Source organism: Neofelis nebulosa, chromosome 14 (assembly GCF_028018385.1).
Source record: "Neofelis nebulosa isolate mNeoNeb1 chromosome 14, mNeoNeb1.pri, whole genome shotgun sequence".
In the NCBI taxonomy this organism is placed as follows: domain Eukaryota; kingdom Metazoa; phylum Chordata; class Mammalia; order Carnivora; family Felidae; genus Neofelis; species Neofelis nebulosa.
Window position 1 is genome coordinate 83,460,816 of NC_080795.1, and position 18,324 is coordinate 83,479,139.

Genomic DNA, 18,324 nt, shown 5'->3' on the forward strand with positions numbered 1-18,324 from the left:
CGGGCAGGCCAGTGTCACATGTCTCACGTGGATGCAGCTAAGGACTCCTCACCCTACACTTGTGCAGGGGAGGCTCTAGACTGGAATGTAAACTCTAGAGTGGTTTCTATTGAATTCCTGGTTGTACTGGGACATTTATATGAACAAACTGCACTAAGAGTTGAGAGGAAAAGTAATTCCTCGAAGGTTGGAGGGCATGAAGATTTTACCCAAGTTAACAAGGCGAGACCAGCAAGTATGAACTTGGCCCTTGAATACAAGAGTGGGCAGAGCCAGCCTGCACACAAAAGGGCCAGCTCTGTTCCAATAAACTTTATTTGGTCACACTGAAATGTGATTTCAACATACTTTTCAAACGTCATAAAATAGTCATTTTTCCCATTTAAAAATGTAAAAACCCTTCTTAGCTTTTAGGCCTTTTAAGAGGTAAACTGAGGTACATTAAATTTTTGAAGAGTTTATATTTGAACAAACACTGCCTGGAGCCAGGCAGGACCACACTGAAAAACCAGGAGTGCTGTGCTGGCAGGAGAAAAGGGAGAGGTGTTTATAGACACAGGAGCAAAACTGGGAAACTGTTTGACTGGCTATGGCTTAAGCAGGTGCCTTATTTGGGCAAATCTAGTTGACTGTGATTAGGCGTTCTTAAATTTCATTTCCTCAGATAGGAGTGCATTTACAGGAGTGGACTCTGGCTTAGCTTTTGATCTGCTTGTGTAGTTCCCAAGGCAAGAGAGTCACCCAGTCTAATGGCATCGTACGTATTTTCACAGGCTGCATAAACAGAGAGCAAACTGCATTTTGCCCATATGCTATAATCTGCCAGCTCCTGATCTAGAACCGTATCAATCCAAAGAGAGAATCCAGGTGAAGGAGACTTAGGTTGAACCCTCTGGCCCTTTTCGACTGGCCTGTGTTGCTGTTAGAAGACAGAAAGCACCATGCTCAGGCTGGAATCTGGAAGAGTTCATGTAACTTTCCTCCGCTCTGTCCCATCGTTACCCAGAAGTGGCAGAGACAGGTTTCCTTTCTGGGAATGGCACATTCAGTGACCAAACTGCCTTCCTAAGGGACGTGGGCCCACGAAAAGTCCCTGGTCCTCTGGCAATGACCCTTTTGGACACACTTCTGGGTGTAGTAGGTACAGGTGGAGAGGCGGTTACAGCCACTGAAATGGGCACAATGATTTCATGGCGTCCTGACACCTGGGCTGGGAACACCACTTCCAAAGGGGCAGGTACAGGCCAGGGGGACAATCTTCACTCCTAGGACTAGCACTGTGGCCTAAGAACATATCACGCGTTGTGCCTGGCTGAGCAGCAGTGGGTGGCAACTGGGCTGACCTGCTGTGGGGCCGAGATCCCTGTCCATGTATTAGAAACACAAACACACAGACTTGACCATCCTGAACTCTGCTGTTCCTAATGCCAGAAAGTCGGGGAATTCCCAATGCAAACACAGGGATCAGCCAGCCTGATTTTCACCTAATACAAATCCAGAACCTGCTGTTGGGCCATACCACACATGGTCATTGAGGCTGTGTCTCAAGGACCTACCCACAGGCTTAACCATACCAGGTGATGGTGACCCAAATCAAGTGTTGCAATAAATCCTGAAGTGACTGACCTGTGTCCCTCTGGGTTACCTTTCTGTATGTGGGAGAAATGGGCCTCTCCATTGGGACAAGGGGGAAGGGTCCCTGGCCCAAATTTCACCCCTCCGGTAACTGTCAATGACACCAAAGATCGGCAGGTCTCGAGTGAGTGGTCGTGGGTAGTAGCCAGTCTAAGACTTCTGGTCCCCTGGAACTTTTTCACAGGTGGCAGGGCCAGGACCCTGAGGGCGGGGCCACCATCAACACTGTTAGCCTCGTTCTGCGGGTCAGCAGTCTGTCTCCACCTCCACCAGCATCCGGGAAAAGGCAATGGGCTCACATGCAGCTTGCAGACCCTCCTGGTTCTGGCAGTTTGTGTGGCAGGAGCGGTTCTGGGGAGTCTGGTAAGCAGCCTGGCCTCCGGGTAGCTCCGCTGGGCTCACATGAGCGGTTTCTGCAGTGCTGAGGCCAGGTCTGCCCTGGGTTCCGCTAGAGATGCTGGCTCGGGGTCTCAGTGTGGGAGCAGGGAGCTCTCCCACATTCAATTCTTATGGTCACCCTGTAACGATGCTCAGATAAGCAGACAGACTCTGGATTTCACGGAGAACAGTGACATCCAGAGTCACAGAGCAGGTCCCTGGGTGCAGGTGCTACTCCCGGAGTGCCTGCACTGATCCAAGCTCCTGTCTGAAGAGGCTGGTGCCAGGCCCTCTGGCTGTAGCCCCGGGTTGCTCTGATGGGGATGGAGTTGGAGGAAAAGGAGTCAGGTGAAGAAGGCAGCTTCCTCTGGGCTTCTACTAGCACAAGCTAACACATCCTTACTGCTGAAGCCAGTCTGAGGAACTGACTAAGGAACTGCTAAGGGAAGACGCTTTGGGCAACTTCTCAGCTACTTGTCTGGCAGGGCTCATGGGCCTTTTCCCATGACACTTCCTCATCCGCGGGATGTGGTGTCTTTCTTCTGTGAACTCGAAAGTCTACACATGTGCGCCCTGGCTTGAGGGACACAGGCTTTGCTGCGCGGGATAAGGTCACACGTTGCAGCAAAGATATATCCACTTTGTACGAATTTGGACATTTTCTTTCTTAAGGGAGCAATTCTGAATCTATCCCCACCTTCTAAATTCTTGTCAGTATAAATGATCCCATATAAAATACGTTAAGGTTAAGGCTGCAGGTTTATTCACATTTATACACATTTATAAAGACAGGTGGTCTATCCCATGTGAATTTTCTGATGCTGAGTAAGCCGTGAGCTCCGATTAAAAGCTTTGCCACATTCGTTACATTTGTAAGGTTTCTCTCCAGTGTGAATTCTCTGATGAATGATTAGATGTGAACGCCACCTGAATATTTTCTCACATTCGTTACATTTATGCAGTTTCTTTACAGTGCTGACTTTTCTACGGCTCACATGGGTAGAAGCTTCCAGGGTATTCCCATATTCATGATACCACTGGGCACGAGTGTGGATCCTCTGGTGCTCAATAAGATAGGAACTCCGGCTGAAGGCTTTCCCACACTCACTACATCCATACGGCTTCACTCCTGCGTGAATTATCTGGTGTTGGAAAAGGGTTGAGTTTTGACTGAAGGCCTTCCCACATTCAGTACACTTATAGGGTCTCTCCCCAGTGTGGACCCTTTGATGTATTGTGAGCTGTGTGCTCATACTGAAAGCCTTTCCACATTCGACACACTCGTAGGGCTTCTCTCCCTTATGGATTCTCTGATGGTAAATGAGACTTGAACTCTGGCTGAAGGCTTTTCCACAGTCACTACACTCGTAGGGTTTCTCTCCAGTGTGAATTCTCTGGTGCTGAATTAGGTGTGAGCCCTGGACAAAGCCTTTCCCACACTCATCACACTTGAATGGTTTTTCTCCAGTGTGAGTTCTCTGGTGGCGAATAAGCCGTGAGCTACAACCAAAGGCTTTTGCACACTTGTTGCATTTATAAGGTTTCTCTCCAGTGTGGGTCAGCTGATGCTGACTAAGGCGAGACACCCACCTGAAGGCCTTCCCACACTCATCACACTTAAACGGTTTCTCTGTAGTGTGAATTCTCTGATGGGCAACATGGCTGGGACTACCTGGGCTTCTTGGAAGTTGAGGCTTCTCCCCAGCATGCATCCGCTGGTGTTGAGCCAGGGTTGAGCTCTGGCTAAAGGCCTTCCCACACTCCTGGCACTGGTAGGGCCTCTCTCCAGTGTGGGTCCTCTGGTGTCTGACCAGCTGAGACTGTTGGCTGAAGGCCTTCCCACACTCCCGACAGCCATAGGGCCTCTCTCCCGTGTGGACCCTCTGGTGGTGGATGAGGCTGGAGCTCTGACCAAAGGCCTTTCCACACTCCTCACACCTGTAAGGCTTCTCTCCAGTATGAATTCTTTGATGCTGAATAAGTTTTGAGCTCAGACGAAAAGCTTTTCCACACTCAATGCATTTGAATGGCTTCTCTCCAGTGTGGATTCTCTGATGCTGATTAAGCTGCGAGCACAACCTGAAGACTTTCCCACATTCCTCACATTCATACGGCTTCTCTCCATGGCAGTTACTTCGAGGTTTCCCCTGCAAGCAATCAGGTAATTTTTTTTTACACTCTGGACATCTGTTAGGTTTCTTCGGTGTATTAATTTCCTGATGCAGAGCAATGTCCGAAGTCGATCTGAAACTCCTGCCACACATATCACATCTTCGGGATGTCCCTTCTGCAGCACCTCCCTTACTTTTGTCAGGGTGACAACCCAGTACGCCAATGCCCTCCAGCTCACCACGTCCCTGGGCACCCTCCTTGGCGAAGGTCTTCCTGGGAACCACAGTGCCAGTGTTCAAGCAGTTTTTCTGGAGGAGGGAGCTTGGCTTACTCTCTGACCAGACCTCAGAATCAGCGGTGTCTCTAAAGCCAGAACTCTGAGGAAAACCTTGTGGGGAGCTTCTGACCATGGCCACACAGGGTTCCGATTTTAGGGCATCCACGTCCTCACAGGCCTGCTCACTTGCCATCCCAACTGCAGAATCTGAAATAAACAGGAAATAAAATGGTTCTTATCCCCTGTGCTCAGAGAAAGGACAAAGACCAGGGGCAGTGGCGGAGGCTGCATCAGGCAAGGATACACCCACATGGAAAAACACTACCAGAAGTCGGGCCTTGGACAGTTCTCAAGATTTAGCTTCGTTGACACTTTTACTTCATGCGTTCAACTACCGTGTGTTCCTGGGGGGGGGGGGGGGGACACGTCAGCAGAGGCTCGTCCCGTGGGGAACCGGTATGAGTGAAAATCCGTAAGGAAGTTCTGGGCTGGAGAGCCTGGCAAGTGTGGCAAGAGGCAGGTTGGGCTTGAGGTGCCAGAGGCTCCTGGATCCAGAGGTGTGGTGAGGGGAGTTAATGGACAGGTTCCGAGGAAGATGAGGCTGGACAGCTGCCGTGGGGCACACCCTGGGTGAGCCTGAAAGGGGGTAGTACTGAGCAGGACCCCAGACCTGAATTTGGCTTCCTCCAGCTGCTGCTAAGCCACCTTCTCTGATACACACCCGATCATGTACGTCAGCCCCACAGCTTCCAGGAGGCCACACCCGGTGGCCTATACTGCCTTCTCATTCCCTTGGGGTTCTGGTCAGTCCACTCACCCCTGACTGGCCCCCACGAGGCCTTCCTGACATCTGCCTTCCTTCTGGACTCTCCAAATAAGTGTCAGCCCCTCTCCTACCCGGCAGTCCCAGAGAGTACCCTTGCTAAACTCACACACCTCCTTGGTGTCTGTGATCACACCCAGGGTCATAACTAACATCACAACCAACTTCATAACCAGTGCAATAACCACTGTTATAACCAGTCCATTTCTACCCCACAGAAATATCCTCCAGGGGCCCAGTTCCAGGGTTCCTGGTGGCTCTTAATGTCAGTCCCCTCTCCAGCTCGGTGATCTGAAGTTCTCAGTCAGTCCTAGGGTGAGGAAGAGGCCATCACATACTGAGCATCTTCTGGGCATAAGGAACACTTAGTTCCTGGCCGTTCCTCAATTAGTCTTTGTGACAATCCAATGAGATCAGTAGTGAGTCAGAGAAGGAGCTTGTGGTTCCCCAGTCACACAGCTAATTACAGAATCAGGAATGAACCCAATTCTGTTCCCCCAACACATGCCCCTTCAACCTCTCTGTGCTCTTATGACACAGGGCATCTCCTACCTGGCCTCTGGGGCACAATCACACAACCTTTTAACAGGGCAGGAGTGGCCATATGGTGCTGGCTCACTCAGTCCTCTGCCCAGGCCTCCCTCCACTCTGGAGATGAGAAATGGACACGCACTGCTCTCCTCTCCCTCCTGCTGGAAAACAAAGGCCACCATGGACGCCAAGGAAGAGCACAGTGGAAACGTCCATAGTTGTGAGCCTAGAACCTCCCACTGCACAGGAAGGAGAAAGATAATCCACGTGGTTCAGCAGCCACAAACCTACCCAACTCCTCTCTGGAGTCTGCCTCCACCTGGCTTTCTGCAACCAAGTCTATGAGAAGCCTCCTTACGCACCAGGCTTCCCCTCAGGCTCAGCTAGCCACATGGTCCCTCTCCTCTTTGGGCCCACGTCACACTTGTACCCAGCACGGCCCATTTTTACGTGACCCTACTTACTAGTGACACCTTCTCTGACAAAGACCCTCTCTTGACCAGCTCAGCCAGGCTCCTCTGAGCCTTTCTCGACCAGGCCTCATCCTTGGCCCGTAAGGACAAAAGACTAATGTCGCTACTTACAGCTAAAGGTTTCCTCCCTAGGAGGACCCCAGCCCTCCTTAAGGTGTGTGCCTGAGAAAACTCAAGGCTGGCAGAACGATCTGTTTATTCCAGCCACACCTGAGGGACAGGTTGTCTCCCAACTTCTGTGGGAGGGCAAGACCCAAATGCCACAAGCAGAGGTCAGCAAGCCCAGGTAGGTGTCAGAGGGTCCACTCCCTTCCACTCTTGTAATCCATCACTTCCTGGCTCTAGCTGAACCCCACTCACCCCCTGCCTGCTCTGATCATTTGTGAACAAATGGAAGCCAAGTTCACTCACACTGGACTTTCTCCATTGCAACTTATCACTATGGATTAAGAAAAATCTATCCTCACCGTTTTAACTAGTGCCTCGCTGTGTGTATCTATGCATGACACCGCCCACGGGGCCCCTCGGGGACTCATAACTGAAGCCTAGAGTTCTCATCCTACCCTAGAACTCGAAAGCCCTTCTCTGTAAGCTCTGAACAACCTGTGAGAGGATACAAGCACATGTTAAAAAACAGAGCCTCCTTCTGGAAGTGGTTTTCCCTCAGACAACAGATGTTGTCCCTGCAGGCTGACAGGCACTAAGGTCTCTTGTGCCGGGGACAAAGGTAGCTGTGGTGGTGGGTTAGGGGTGTGGCTCTGCAACCTGCTGCCGCTCTGGGCCACTCCTCAGTTACCTGCTGCACTAGCCAGGCAAAGATAACATCTCTGGGTACTTACATTTTTCTGACATGCTCCACATGTTTTCATCTGTGAGGCCGTACTCTTGCCCTATGTCTCAGGCTTGTGACAAGTCTACATTTATTGTGGGGAGGTTTTCTTTGCTGCTGCCTCATCACCATAAAGACCATTTGCTGCATACAAACCCAGGGAACTACCCAATTCTGCCAGCTCCAGCTAGCTTTTCCGCCACGGTACCCTCTTTGAAATCTCTCCTCCACCTTGGAAATACTTAGTAGGAGCTGGGTTTTAACTGGGCTAGCCTACAGCTTTACCTCCTTCCCAGGAAGGATCAAAAAGGGGTCTAAGCAGGAAGGCAGGGCCTTCAATTATAGAGCCAAGGAGGCTGGGGGCTGGGGTCAATGTTCCCAACACTCCTGCCCATACACTCATACCTCAGGACACGAACCTGCTGATGCCTCGATTTTGGCCGTGTGGCTTCCAGAATTGTGAGACAATTAACCTCTGTGGTTTTAAGCCTCAAGTTTGTGGTGCTTTGGTACAGCACCCCTAGGACCCAACACAGCCCTGAAGCCTGATGTGAGAGGCTGGGGTCACCCAGGAGCCCAAGCAGTTCTGGAGGAGCTGCTGGCAGGTGGGAGGCAACTGTCTCAGGGATGACTGATGTTTGCCTGAGAGGCTGCTCAGAGCCAAGCTTAGTGCTTCCCTTGGATCATTACCTTTGCACTTTGCTTAACAAGAACATCAGTAAAATTGGAAATTGAACCTATTGCTGAAAAGCAAACTGTTTTTGCTAGAACACGTAAGAGTCTCATGTCCCTGCTTTTCTGTAGTTCAGTCTCTCCCAATACAACCCCACGACCAGGCGACAGTTCTGTCAACGGGCCCACCTGTGGCCCCGTGGTGCCCCCAGGGAGCCCGGCATGCCCTCTTGGCTGGTCCCTGGGGTCTGCCTTCAGCTTCCCACCCTCAACCCTTGCTGGGCATGGGTTCCCCGAACATCTCCTCACTCCTTTACCTGGAAACCTCTTTGCCACAGGCCTAAGCCTCACCTGTAAGGGAGGTCCTTGCCACCTCTCTCCCCTCGACTCCCTTCAGGTCAAGGACCCATGGCTCCTGCCCCTGCTCCAACCGGGAGATCAGCTCAGGCTTGAAGACCAGGAATCCTGCTGTGGGGATGGCAGAGAAGGGGACCATGTCAGCATGGCTGAGGGTACATCCCAGGGCCCAATGCTCTTGGTTTCCAGGAATTAAGAGGCAGGGGGCTGTTGGAGCACAAGCAGAGCTTCCAAAGGGAACATCAGGGGGAGAGGGTCTGGACACAGTGGCCCTCTCTGTCCAGCTCAAGTTGGACAATGAGAGATACCTGGACTCCCAGCCCATCCCCATCCACACGAGGGCCAGGATCCTCAGGGGATCTATCACCAAAGAATCTGCAAGGAACAGGCCAGGTCTAGCTTTAGGAGAAAGCAGCCAGGCACTGCCAGCACCTCCCTCAGCAGAGATGGCCTGTCCCTCAGTTCAGAGGGCAGGAACATTCCAGGAGATAGGAGTGGCCAAGAAGCAAGACAGAAACAACAAAAGTAAGCCAACAAATGAATGGATTTTTTTTTTTTTTCAACGTTTTTTATTTATTTTTGGGACAGAGAGAGACAGAGCATGAACGGGGGAGGGGCAGAGAGAGAGGGAGACACAGAATCGGAAACAGGCTCCAGGCTCCGAGCCATCAGCCCAGAGCCTGACGCGGGGCTCAAACTCACGGACCGCGAGATCGTGACCTGGCTGAAGTCGGACGCTTAACCGACTGCGCCACCCAGGCGCCCCAAATGAATGGATTTTAATTCGGAGGGTGCTAAGCCCTGTGGTCAGGGTTTCCCTCCCCCAGGTTTCCGGCTGTGGGGGTGGGGAAGGGCAAGCAGAGAGACCCTGCAGGATAAAGGCCTCAGGTGCACATAGGACTCCATGCTCTATGGAAACGTGCTCTCTCGAAGAACATGTGGAATGTACAAAGAAAACAACTCTAGGCCAAATGTGAAGGGAGTCATGTCCACAAGACAATACAACACTGTGCCCCAACCCAAAATATAATTGGATGTGAAGGTTATGACAACACGGAGCTCAAAGCTATTAGGTACTTGGGGCGCCTGGATGGCTCAGTCAGTTAAGCATCTCCCTTCGGCTCAGGTCATCATCTCGCGGTTCATGGGTTCGAGCCCCACATCGGGCTCTGAGCTGACAGCTCGGAGCCTGGACCCTGCTTCGGATTCTGTGTTTCTCTCTCTCTCTCTCTCTCTCTCTCTCTCTCTGCCCCTCCCCCCCCACACACACCACACACACACACACACCACACACACTCTCAAAAATAAACATTAAAAAACTAAAAACAAACAACTACTTGAAAACTAAATAATGAATTACTAAGTAGCAGCTCTATTTACTACAAAACTCATGGGCTGAAGCTGAAACAGTATTTGCAAATAAAGTTTTACGTTGTAAATACATTTATTATAGAAATGAGCATAGTAAAACGCAAATGAGATAAACGTTAAACTCAAGAAGTTAGGAACAAAACAGCACAGCAAACCCAAATAAATAAAAAGGAAGAAAATAATAAAGGTGGGGTGGGATTCAATGAAATAGAGAACAAAGGCAACAACACTATCCCCCACCCCCAGAGAAAGATCAGCCAAACCAAAACCTGGTTCTCTGAAAAAATGAATATGACCGCTCTTGTGGCAAAATTGATTGAGGTCAACACAGTAAAAAAATAAAATAAATAAGGAAAACAACTACACACACAATGCAGACTAAAAATTAAAGAGTATTATGAGGGGTGCCTGGGTGGCTCAGTCGGTTAAGCAGCCGACTTCAGCTTAGGTCACGATCTCGCGTTCCGTGAGTTCAAGCCCCGCGTCGGGCTCTGGGCTGATGGCTCAGAGCCTGGAGCCTGCTTCCGATTCTGTGTCTCCCTCTCTCTCTGCCCCTCCCCCGTTCATGCTCTGTCTCTCTCTGTCTCAAAAATAAATAAAACGTTAAAAAAAAAACAATTAAAAAAAAAAAAATAAATAAAGAGTATTATGAACAAACAGATGCTAAAAAACTTGGAAATCTAAACGAACACATCACTTTACAGGAAAACTAAAAATGACAAAATCAGCACAAAAGGAAACTTGCAAACTTGACAGATATTATTCACTAAAAAACAAAACCAGGGGCGCCCGGGTGGCTGAGTCGCTTGGGCATCTGACTATGGCTCAGGTCATGATCTCACGGTTTGTGAGTTTGAGCCCCGCGTCGGACTCTGTGCTGACAGCTCAGAGCTTGGAGCCTTCTTCACATTCTGTGTCTCCCTCTTTCTCTGCCCCTTCCTTGTCTCTCAAAAATCAATAAACATTAAAAAAAGAAAGAAACAAACAAAAACAAAACTAAAAGCAAAAAACACTAGCACAAGACCTTCCTTTCCCAAGGGCCCAACGCCCCAAGGCCCAGACAGTTTTATCGGTGAGTTTTACCAAACACTGTAATTCCACCTACATAAATTCTTCCAGAAATTAAAGACAGCAAATGTGCCCAGTTCATCTTATGAAACGCATATGCCAAGGGCCATTTGCCAAAAAAATAGAAAAACAATTCACAAAAAGAAAACATATAGGGGCACCTGGATGGCTCAGTCAAGCAAATGACTTCAACTCAGGTCATCATCTCACAGTTCATGAGTTCAAGCCCTGCGTCGGGCTCTGTGTTGACAGCTCAGAGCCTGGAGCCTGCTTCGGATTCTGTGTCTTCCTCTCTCTCTGCCTCTCCCCCGCTCACACTCTCTTTCTCTCTTCCTCAAAAAAAATTTTTTTTAAACCTTTTTTAAATTAAAACACAAAAACAAACAAACAAACAAAAAACAAACAAAAAAACCCCAGGGGTGCCTGGGTGGCTGAGTCAGTTAAACATCCAACCTCAGGTCAGATCATGATCTCACAGTCTGTGGGTTCAAGCCCTACATTGGGCTCTGTGCTGACAGCTTGAAGCCTGCTTCAGATTCTGTGTATCCCTCTCTCTCTTTCCCTCACCCACTCATGCTGTCTCTCTGTCTCTCTCTCAAAAAATAAACATTAAAAAAAAAAAAAAAAAAACAACAACAATAAAAAGAAACATATTAAAAGTCAATTTTGCTCATGAACAGGGAAGCAAAACTCCGAAACATAATACTGCCTAGCTGAATCCAAAATAGTACTGAAATTTATATGTAAAATATAATTTAAGTAGAGTTTACTCCAGAAATACAAAACACGTTACTAAAATTTACTAGACTAATAAAGTGAAAAAATCAATTGATGCAGAAAAAGAATTTGTTTACGATTATGATTAGCCAACTTCTGATGTTAATTAAATGTATTCCCTTTTTTTTTTTTTTTTAAAAAGGGGGGTCTTTTTATTTAGTTATTTTTTAATTTATTTTTTAAGTCATCTCCACACCCAACGTGGGCTGGAACTCACAATCCCAAGATGAAGGAGATGCACGCTCCACAGACCAAGCCAGGTGCCCCTAGAAATCTTCCTTTTAGATTTTTTTCTGTTTATTTTTGAGAGAGAACACAAGTGGGGGAGGGGCAGAGAGAGACACCAAGAATCCAAAGCACAAAGTTTGACATGGGGCTCAAACCCACGAACCGTTGAGATCATGACCTGAGCTGAAGTTGCACGTTCAACCGACTGAGCCCCCCAGGTGCCCTGAAGTATTCCCTTTAACACGAGGAACAAAGGGCGCCTGGGTGGTTCATCTGGTTGAGAGACCAACTCTTGATTTTGGCTCAGGTCATGATCCCAGGGCTGTGGGCTCGAGCCCCAAGTAGGGCTCCTTGTTGAGCATGGTGCCTGCCTAAGGTTCTCTCCCTCTCTCACTCTACCCCTCTTCCCGACTTGCACACGTTCACTTTCTCTCAAATAAAAAAAATTAAATAAGGAACAAAACAGGCATATCCACATAAGTCCTATCTGACACACCACTGTGGCTCTGGGCACAGCTAAAGGCCAGGACACTGGGGGCACCAAGGGGGAAGCCACCACTGGTTCAGCAGCAGGTGACTCCTCCTAGAATACAGCACCAGAGCAGCAGGAAGTTCAACAAAGTTACCAAATACAAGCATTTCTGTAGAGCAGCTATACTCAGTTAAAGATATAGCAACATAAAAAAAGATACATTCACAAAGCAACCAAAAATAAAGCATCTAGAAGGGACCAGACCACTCTGGAGAAAATCTAATAAATTTCTAGAATTCTTTTTTTTTTTTTTTAATTTTTTTAACGTTTATTTATTTTTGAGACAGAGACAGAGCATGAACAGGGGAGGGGCAGAGAGAGAGGGAGACACAGAATCTGAAACGGGCTCCAGGCTCTGAGCTGTCAGCACAGAGCCCGACACGGGGCTCGAACTCACGGACCGTGAGATCATGACTTGAAATGAAGTCGGACGCTTAACCGACCGAGCCACCCAGGCGCCCCTAAATTTCTAGAATTCTAATAAATTACAGAGAATAAATGGAGACACATTCCATGGTCTTGGGTGGGAACAGTTAATGAGGAAGAGATCAGTTCTTCTCTTGTTAGTTCTAGAAATTCAAAGCACTCCCAATAAAAATTCCAGTTCCAAGTATTGAATAACTCACTTACTATAAACTTATATGAAAGAATTACCTTATTACCCACGAGTACATAAGCAAAGTTTTATGAAAGAATAAAAAGGGGAAGTTGTCCTACCAGGCTTTAAGACACACTACGAGGCCAGCTCAGAAACACAGTCACACACATGAAAAAAGGTGGCTCCACAAATCAACGGAAGACAATGGGCTGCTTAGGCGGTGATACCAGGAAATGGCTCAGTGTATAAACAAAAATAAAGCAAGACTCCTACCTAACTCCAGACACAAATGTGGTGCCAAGATCTAAACAAGAAAGATAAAGTCCACAGGCGAACGTACAAACTGTCTCTATGACCTTGAAGAGGAAAGAACTTTTAAATAAAATTTCAAAGATACAACCCATAAGGCAAAAACTAATGGATTTGATTCATTAAAATCTGACCTCACAAAGTTAACAAACACAGGGACACCCGATTCAGTTAAGTACCTGACTTCGGCTCAGGTCATGATCTCATGGTTCGTGAGTTTCAGCCCCACGTGGGGCTCTGTTCTGACAGCTCAGAGCCTGGAGCCTGCTTCAGATTCTGTCTCCCTCTCTCTTTGCCCCTCCCCTGCTTGCATTCTCTCGCTTTCTCAAAAATAAGCATTAAAATTTTTTTTAAAAAAGTTAACAAACACAAGAGAACAGGAAAAGTTATTTACAATGCACAAAACTCACCACAACACCTCCCAGGGTCAGCTCTTGACCCACAAAGACCCACGGCCCCCATAACCACAGCCCTGACAAGGGCCTGGCTAGGTGGGTGCTGACCAATGATGCGGGGGGGGGGGGGGGGGGGGTCCCAAGATGCAGCCTCACCTAGTCCAGCCACACTGCTGTGGTTCTCCAGCATTACTTCCTTGTAGAGGGCCCTCTGGCCAGGGTCCAGACACTGCCACTCCTCCCTCGAGAAGTGCACGGCCACATCACCGAACGTCACAGCCTCCTGAAAAAACATACACCAGCACCCCAGGGAAACCTGGGTGCCAGCCCCATCCTGGCTCCACCTCATGGTGTGTCTCAGCCACATGTACCACAGGGCTGGGCAAGACAGTCACCAAGCCCCTTTGGCTCTAAAATCAAGGGGAGTGGCAGTATGGAGGGGGAAGGAGCCAGACCTACAAACCTCCCCCCACAAGAGCCTCAGATGGGCCCCAGTCTGGGCAGAGGATGGGCTTGCCTGAGCTTGGGAATGGCCACAAGGGGCCAATGGAGGGTCTAGGCCAAGGCCCAGTGGGCAGGGTGGGTTCTCAGAAGAAAAGGTAGGGGCCCTCACAGAACAAGTGAGGGAACGGAGGCAGTCAGACTCCTACCATGAGGCTCGGTGGGTGGGCATCCATGTGTCCTGGATGAGACCTGTTGGCAGTTATGAAAGGATCAGAGGTCAGGGTACTGGAGGACCCCTAGCCCTGACTTCCTAGCTAATTGAGAGGGTACTGTGTTCTCCAATCCTTTACCTTTAACCCCAGATGTTCATTAGCAAGGACATAAGGTGGAACCAACATAGCCACAGCACTTAAGTATCTTCCCCCACTCCCCACCAAAGCTTCATCCTTCAGAGTGTGTGGTGTGTGGGAATCACTCCAGACACAGAAGGGGTGGTTGCCACACGTGGTAAGTGCTAGACTAAGCAATGGGGATGTAGCAGTGAACAACGCTTGAGAACTTTCCCATCATGAAGCACAGTCTAAAGGGTTAACGATACAAACACAACATCACAACCATGACCAGTGCAAGAAAACTCTGAAAGCATTTAAACTAGGAAACTCTGGTTTAATGATGAGTCACTTCCCAGGGGAGCTAACTAGGCCAAGAGGATGGAGGTAGGGAGGGCGCTAAAGGCAGCAGGGAAGGCATGTGCAAAGGGACTGAAGCAAAACAGAATGGGCAGAATGAGTCCATGGAGCTGTTCACAAGCAGCAAGGGGAAGTGGTGGTGTGACTGGAGGATGACGCCAGAACAGTGGATTACGGTAGGAAAAGGAACGGATTCAGAATCCCCGCCCCCCCCCCCCCCCCCCCCGCCCCAGCAATCTACATAAACTTGGCCCCAATCCCAGGCATTCCCCTAGGCAGTCTGAATGAGAAGTGGGCTTCCTATGGGAGCTTCTGGCTCAGAAAATGGCTTGTGGGCGGAAGCTCCAGGCCGTGGGCATAGTGAAGCTGACCCAGGCAGTAGTGAGCACTGTCGGGTGGGCCCCCACCTGCGACCGGCCAAGAGTGAATCTGGAAGCGCTGGATCCCAGGTTCCCAGTAGAAACGGACAGGCCCTGAGAAGGGAAACACCCCACCCTACCCTAGGCACAGCCCTTTTTTTACCACTGTCCCACGGGCAGTAAATGAGGGGAAAAGACGACTTGAGAAGCTGTAGTTATGCAGAAAGGAGAATCAGGGATCCCCTCTCGAGCAGGCCTACACCTCGTGGGAGGCCGCGGGTGAATCCCGCGCCGGGCCTGCAGGACTCGCCCAAATGCCTCCTGCCTCCGCGGGCCAAGGCGGCCGCAGTTCGACCACCTCCCACGCCAGGCGCCCATGGCCTCCCCAAGCCGCTCGCGACATCCGCGCTTCCCAGCGGGGAGGCAGGGGATCGCCGGGCCCGCAGTGCCGGAGGCGGGAGGACGCGGGGGTCGGCCGGTTGCCACTCCGTCCGAGGGCGATGAGCACGTAAGGTGCCCCAACCCGAGTCCGCGCCGGACGCGCCCACTCACCCTCCCCGTGGGCCGCCCGAGCCTCGAAACGCGGGACAAAACCGGAAACGGGCCTCGGGCTCACGCTCCCCCTTCTTCTCACAGACTTCCGGGCGTTCTGGGCGGCTCGGAGGCTCGGCCGTCTCGATGGTTCCCAGCCGCCCCGCCCCGGCGCTGGGGAAGGGGCGGGGCTGGGGTCAAGGGAGGGGCGGGGCTGGGGTTAAGGGAGGGGTGGGCCCGCGGAAGGTGGCGGAAGTGCAGGCCAAAGGGCGGAGGGGGTCCTGGCGAAGCGGGTGGAGAGCCTGAGGTGGCCCGGGCCCGGCCCCGCCTACCTCTTATCACCTCGGGGACGCTGGACCCCGCACCGGATCTGTGCCCGGGCTTTTCTACAGAAGGCAGCTCCCGCTGGGCACGGTCCAGGCACCGGGCAGCGGAGACGCCCCGACCACGGGCGGAGTGGGCACGGGGGAGCGGCTAGCTTGGGGGGAGGGCAGAGGAGCCGAGTGGAGACAGCAGGTATTGTCTGGGTGGTTGGGGCACGTGGTCCAGGCCGCGGACACCGCTGAAGCTGGGCGGGCGGCGCAGGGCACCTAAAGCGGAAGAATGCGCCCCGGCGGCGGCGGCGGCGGGAAGGGCGCGGCAGAGAATGCGCAGAACTTTTTCGGTAGAAGAGACCTAGCACTCGACTCGTCGACGACCCAAATATCGGGGTCCCTGACAGCCGCGGTGAAGTCTGGCGCAAACCCTACGGGAGGAGATGGACTGAATCAGCCCCCCGCCCCGACTCCGAGGGGAGGTACTAGGGAAAAGCGGGCCTTGTGGGGTTCTCCGGCGAGATCAGCTCCTTTCCCGAGCCTCTCGGTCCTAGCGCTCACAGCCTGCAACACCGCCGCTCCTAACTCAACTCTACCAGTCCCACATCCTCTCTGGTTACGCACAGGGAGCATCTGTGCAAATGATGAATAAACGAGTGAATAGAGAATTGGGAAGGACAGGGAACATACCTGCTTCCCAGCCGCCCTCCAGGTCCTAATCCCCAACCAAAGCGCTTCCAGAAAGAAACCCGGGTGCGCTGAGCACACTTCTGGTCCCACCTACCTACTGGGAGCCTTCCAACTGGAGTCTTCACACAGCAGCATCGAAACCTGGGGGAGTCCTGGCCCCAGGCTAGCCTGTTCTAGGTAGATGGGTAGGGTCATTCCCAAGATGACTCAAAGAGCAAGAAGGGGAGGCAAAGACCCTTAGGATAGAGCTGTTTCAGCCAGCACGAGAGCCTGGTACAGAGCGCCCACCCACCCCACACCTGGGCGGTGTTGGGGGTGCAGATACCAGGGTGCTAAGGCCCTGCGGGGGGGGGGGGGGCGGGGCAGCAGTGATGGGGATTTCTTCTATCCATTGCAGGCCATTCCAGGACCTCCATGCCCCAGTCCCACAATCCTCACTGAACCTGGGCCCAATGAGCAAACAAACCAACTGTTCATAGCCAGAGGCCTAAACACTATGAATGGTCAGTGTGTCCCTTCTCTGAGCCAGCCCAGATTGCTTTCAGCCTGGGAATAGGATTCCACATCATAAATGTAACTAGGGAAAAAGTCTACCTTAATCACTTACAAGAAGACGTGTTTCTAAGGACTTTTTCTGTATCCTAGTAGGTAGTCCAGAGCAATAATACTTTCAACAAACTGGAACAGAGCTTCTCCACAGGCCATCCTCGGGCACTCAGGAGTCTCATGATATACTACAATATACCTAGGGCTTGTTTTAGTCTGGTATGGTAAGACATGCAGACTTGGAAATGATTGTCATGAAGGAAGATAATTATACTCAGTTTCTCTAGAAGGCAGGGCACAACATGAAGGGCCACACTGGGAAGCACCAGCATAAGTCAGGAGGCAGGAGAGAGGGAGGGTACAGTGTGGCCCAGAGCCTTTATTGGGGTTTCTGCAGGAAGGAATGGGCAATGCAGGGCAGGTACACTAAGTAAAATTAGGGTCAGATAGTTTGAATAATTTCAGCAAGCTCCAGGGTAGAAATGTGATTTCTAATTGATAAGTGGCTCTGGGATGAATTAGGGCAGGAGGAGCTTTGCCTTGGTGTGTGAGTTTGATAAAGGAGATAGTTGGGAGTGTGGGCTCTGGATTTGTTGGCTTGTATCAAAGCCTTGCTCTAAAGGGTTGTTTGCTATTTCTAGGAATGTCTTTTGGATCTAGGCCTGCTTGGCTCCAAAGCTGGTGGGAGGAACCAATAGACCCAAGGGCCTTGCACAGAAGCAGAATTTCCCTAATCCCCGGGCCTGAGAAGGTCAGGAGCTGGGAATCCTGAGAACAAAAAGGGAGTTGGAAGTAGGGCCAAGAGGGCCTGAGGAGGTTGGTGACAAGGGCCTGTGTCCAGCACAGAGAGACCTTGTCCCCACCCCTGGGCTGTCTGTTGGCACCAGGCTCTTCCTGAGGCCCCATCTCCTCCCTCTCCTGTGTGACTCCTTTTCTCCTACTCAGGCCCAGGTCCCTCAAAGGCAGAGCCTGTGATGTTTCCATCATGCATCTCTTCTGTGCTCAACAAGGATCACATGCTCAATAGAAACCTGTTTGAAAGACTGAGTAACCTGAGTCAGCAAACTTATTTTTCTTTAAAGGAACATAAAAACTGAAAAATAGGATTTCCAAAAATTATGTGGATTTCCTGCACTCAGAACGGGAGTTCAACTTTAATTAGAATGGAACTGAAATATGGCTGAAGTGGTACTCAGAGACACACCTTTTACAAAATTCACTCTACCAGATGTCACTGATACTTTTGAATTCTTTTTCAGAGGAGAGCTGCTTCCTGTTAGTGTCCATTTGAATACTGCTGTTTAAAAAAAGTCAGGGCTCACACCCATTGGGATTGCTACTATCAAAACAACAAAAAACAAGTGTTGACGAGCATTTGGAGAAAGG

At 50.5% G+C, this 18,324-nt stretch overlaps 1 protein-coding gene across 12 annotated transcripts; it reads right to left on the reverse strand.

Annotated features, from left to right (window-relative positions):
* Positions 1 to 297: 297 nt before the first annotated feature.
* On the reverse strand, positions 298 to 15,849 carry ZNF7 (zinc finger protein 7). Of its 12 annotated transcripts, XM_058699489.1 has the most exons (6): positions 15,721 to 15,820; positions 15,410 to 15,562; positions 14,016 to 14,058; positions 13,522 to 13,681; positions 8,082 to 8,198; positions 298 to 4,609 (listed from the first exon to the last, which is right to left on the reverse strand). In XM_058699489.1, the coding sequence occupies exons 3-6, from the start codon at positions 14,040 to 14,042 to the stop codon at positions 2,811 to 2,813; spliced, it is 2,103 nt and encodes a 700-aa protein (XP_058555472.1). In that variant the 5' UTR covers positions 14,043 to 14,058; positions 15,410 to 15,562; positions 15,721 to 15,820; the 3' UTR covers positions 298 to 2,810. The 12 variants fall into 12 exon arrangements, with proteins under 12 accessions (XP_058555472.1, XP_058555477.1, XP_058555474.1 ...); XM_058699494.1 differs by lacking the exon at positions 15,410 to 15,562 and having other exon boundaries at positions 13,522 to 13,648; positions 15,721 to 15,849; XM_058699491.1 differs by lacking the exon at positions 15,410 to 15,562 and having other exon boundaries at positions 15,721 to 15,849.
* Positions 15,850 to 18,324: the final 2,475 nt, after the last annotated feature.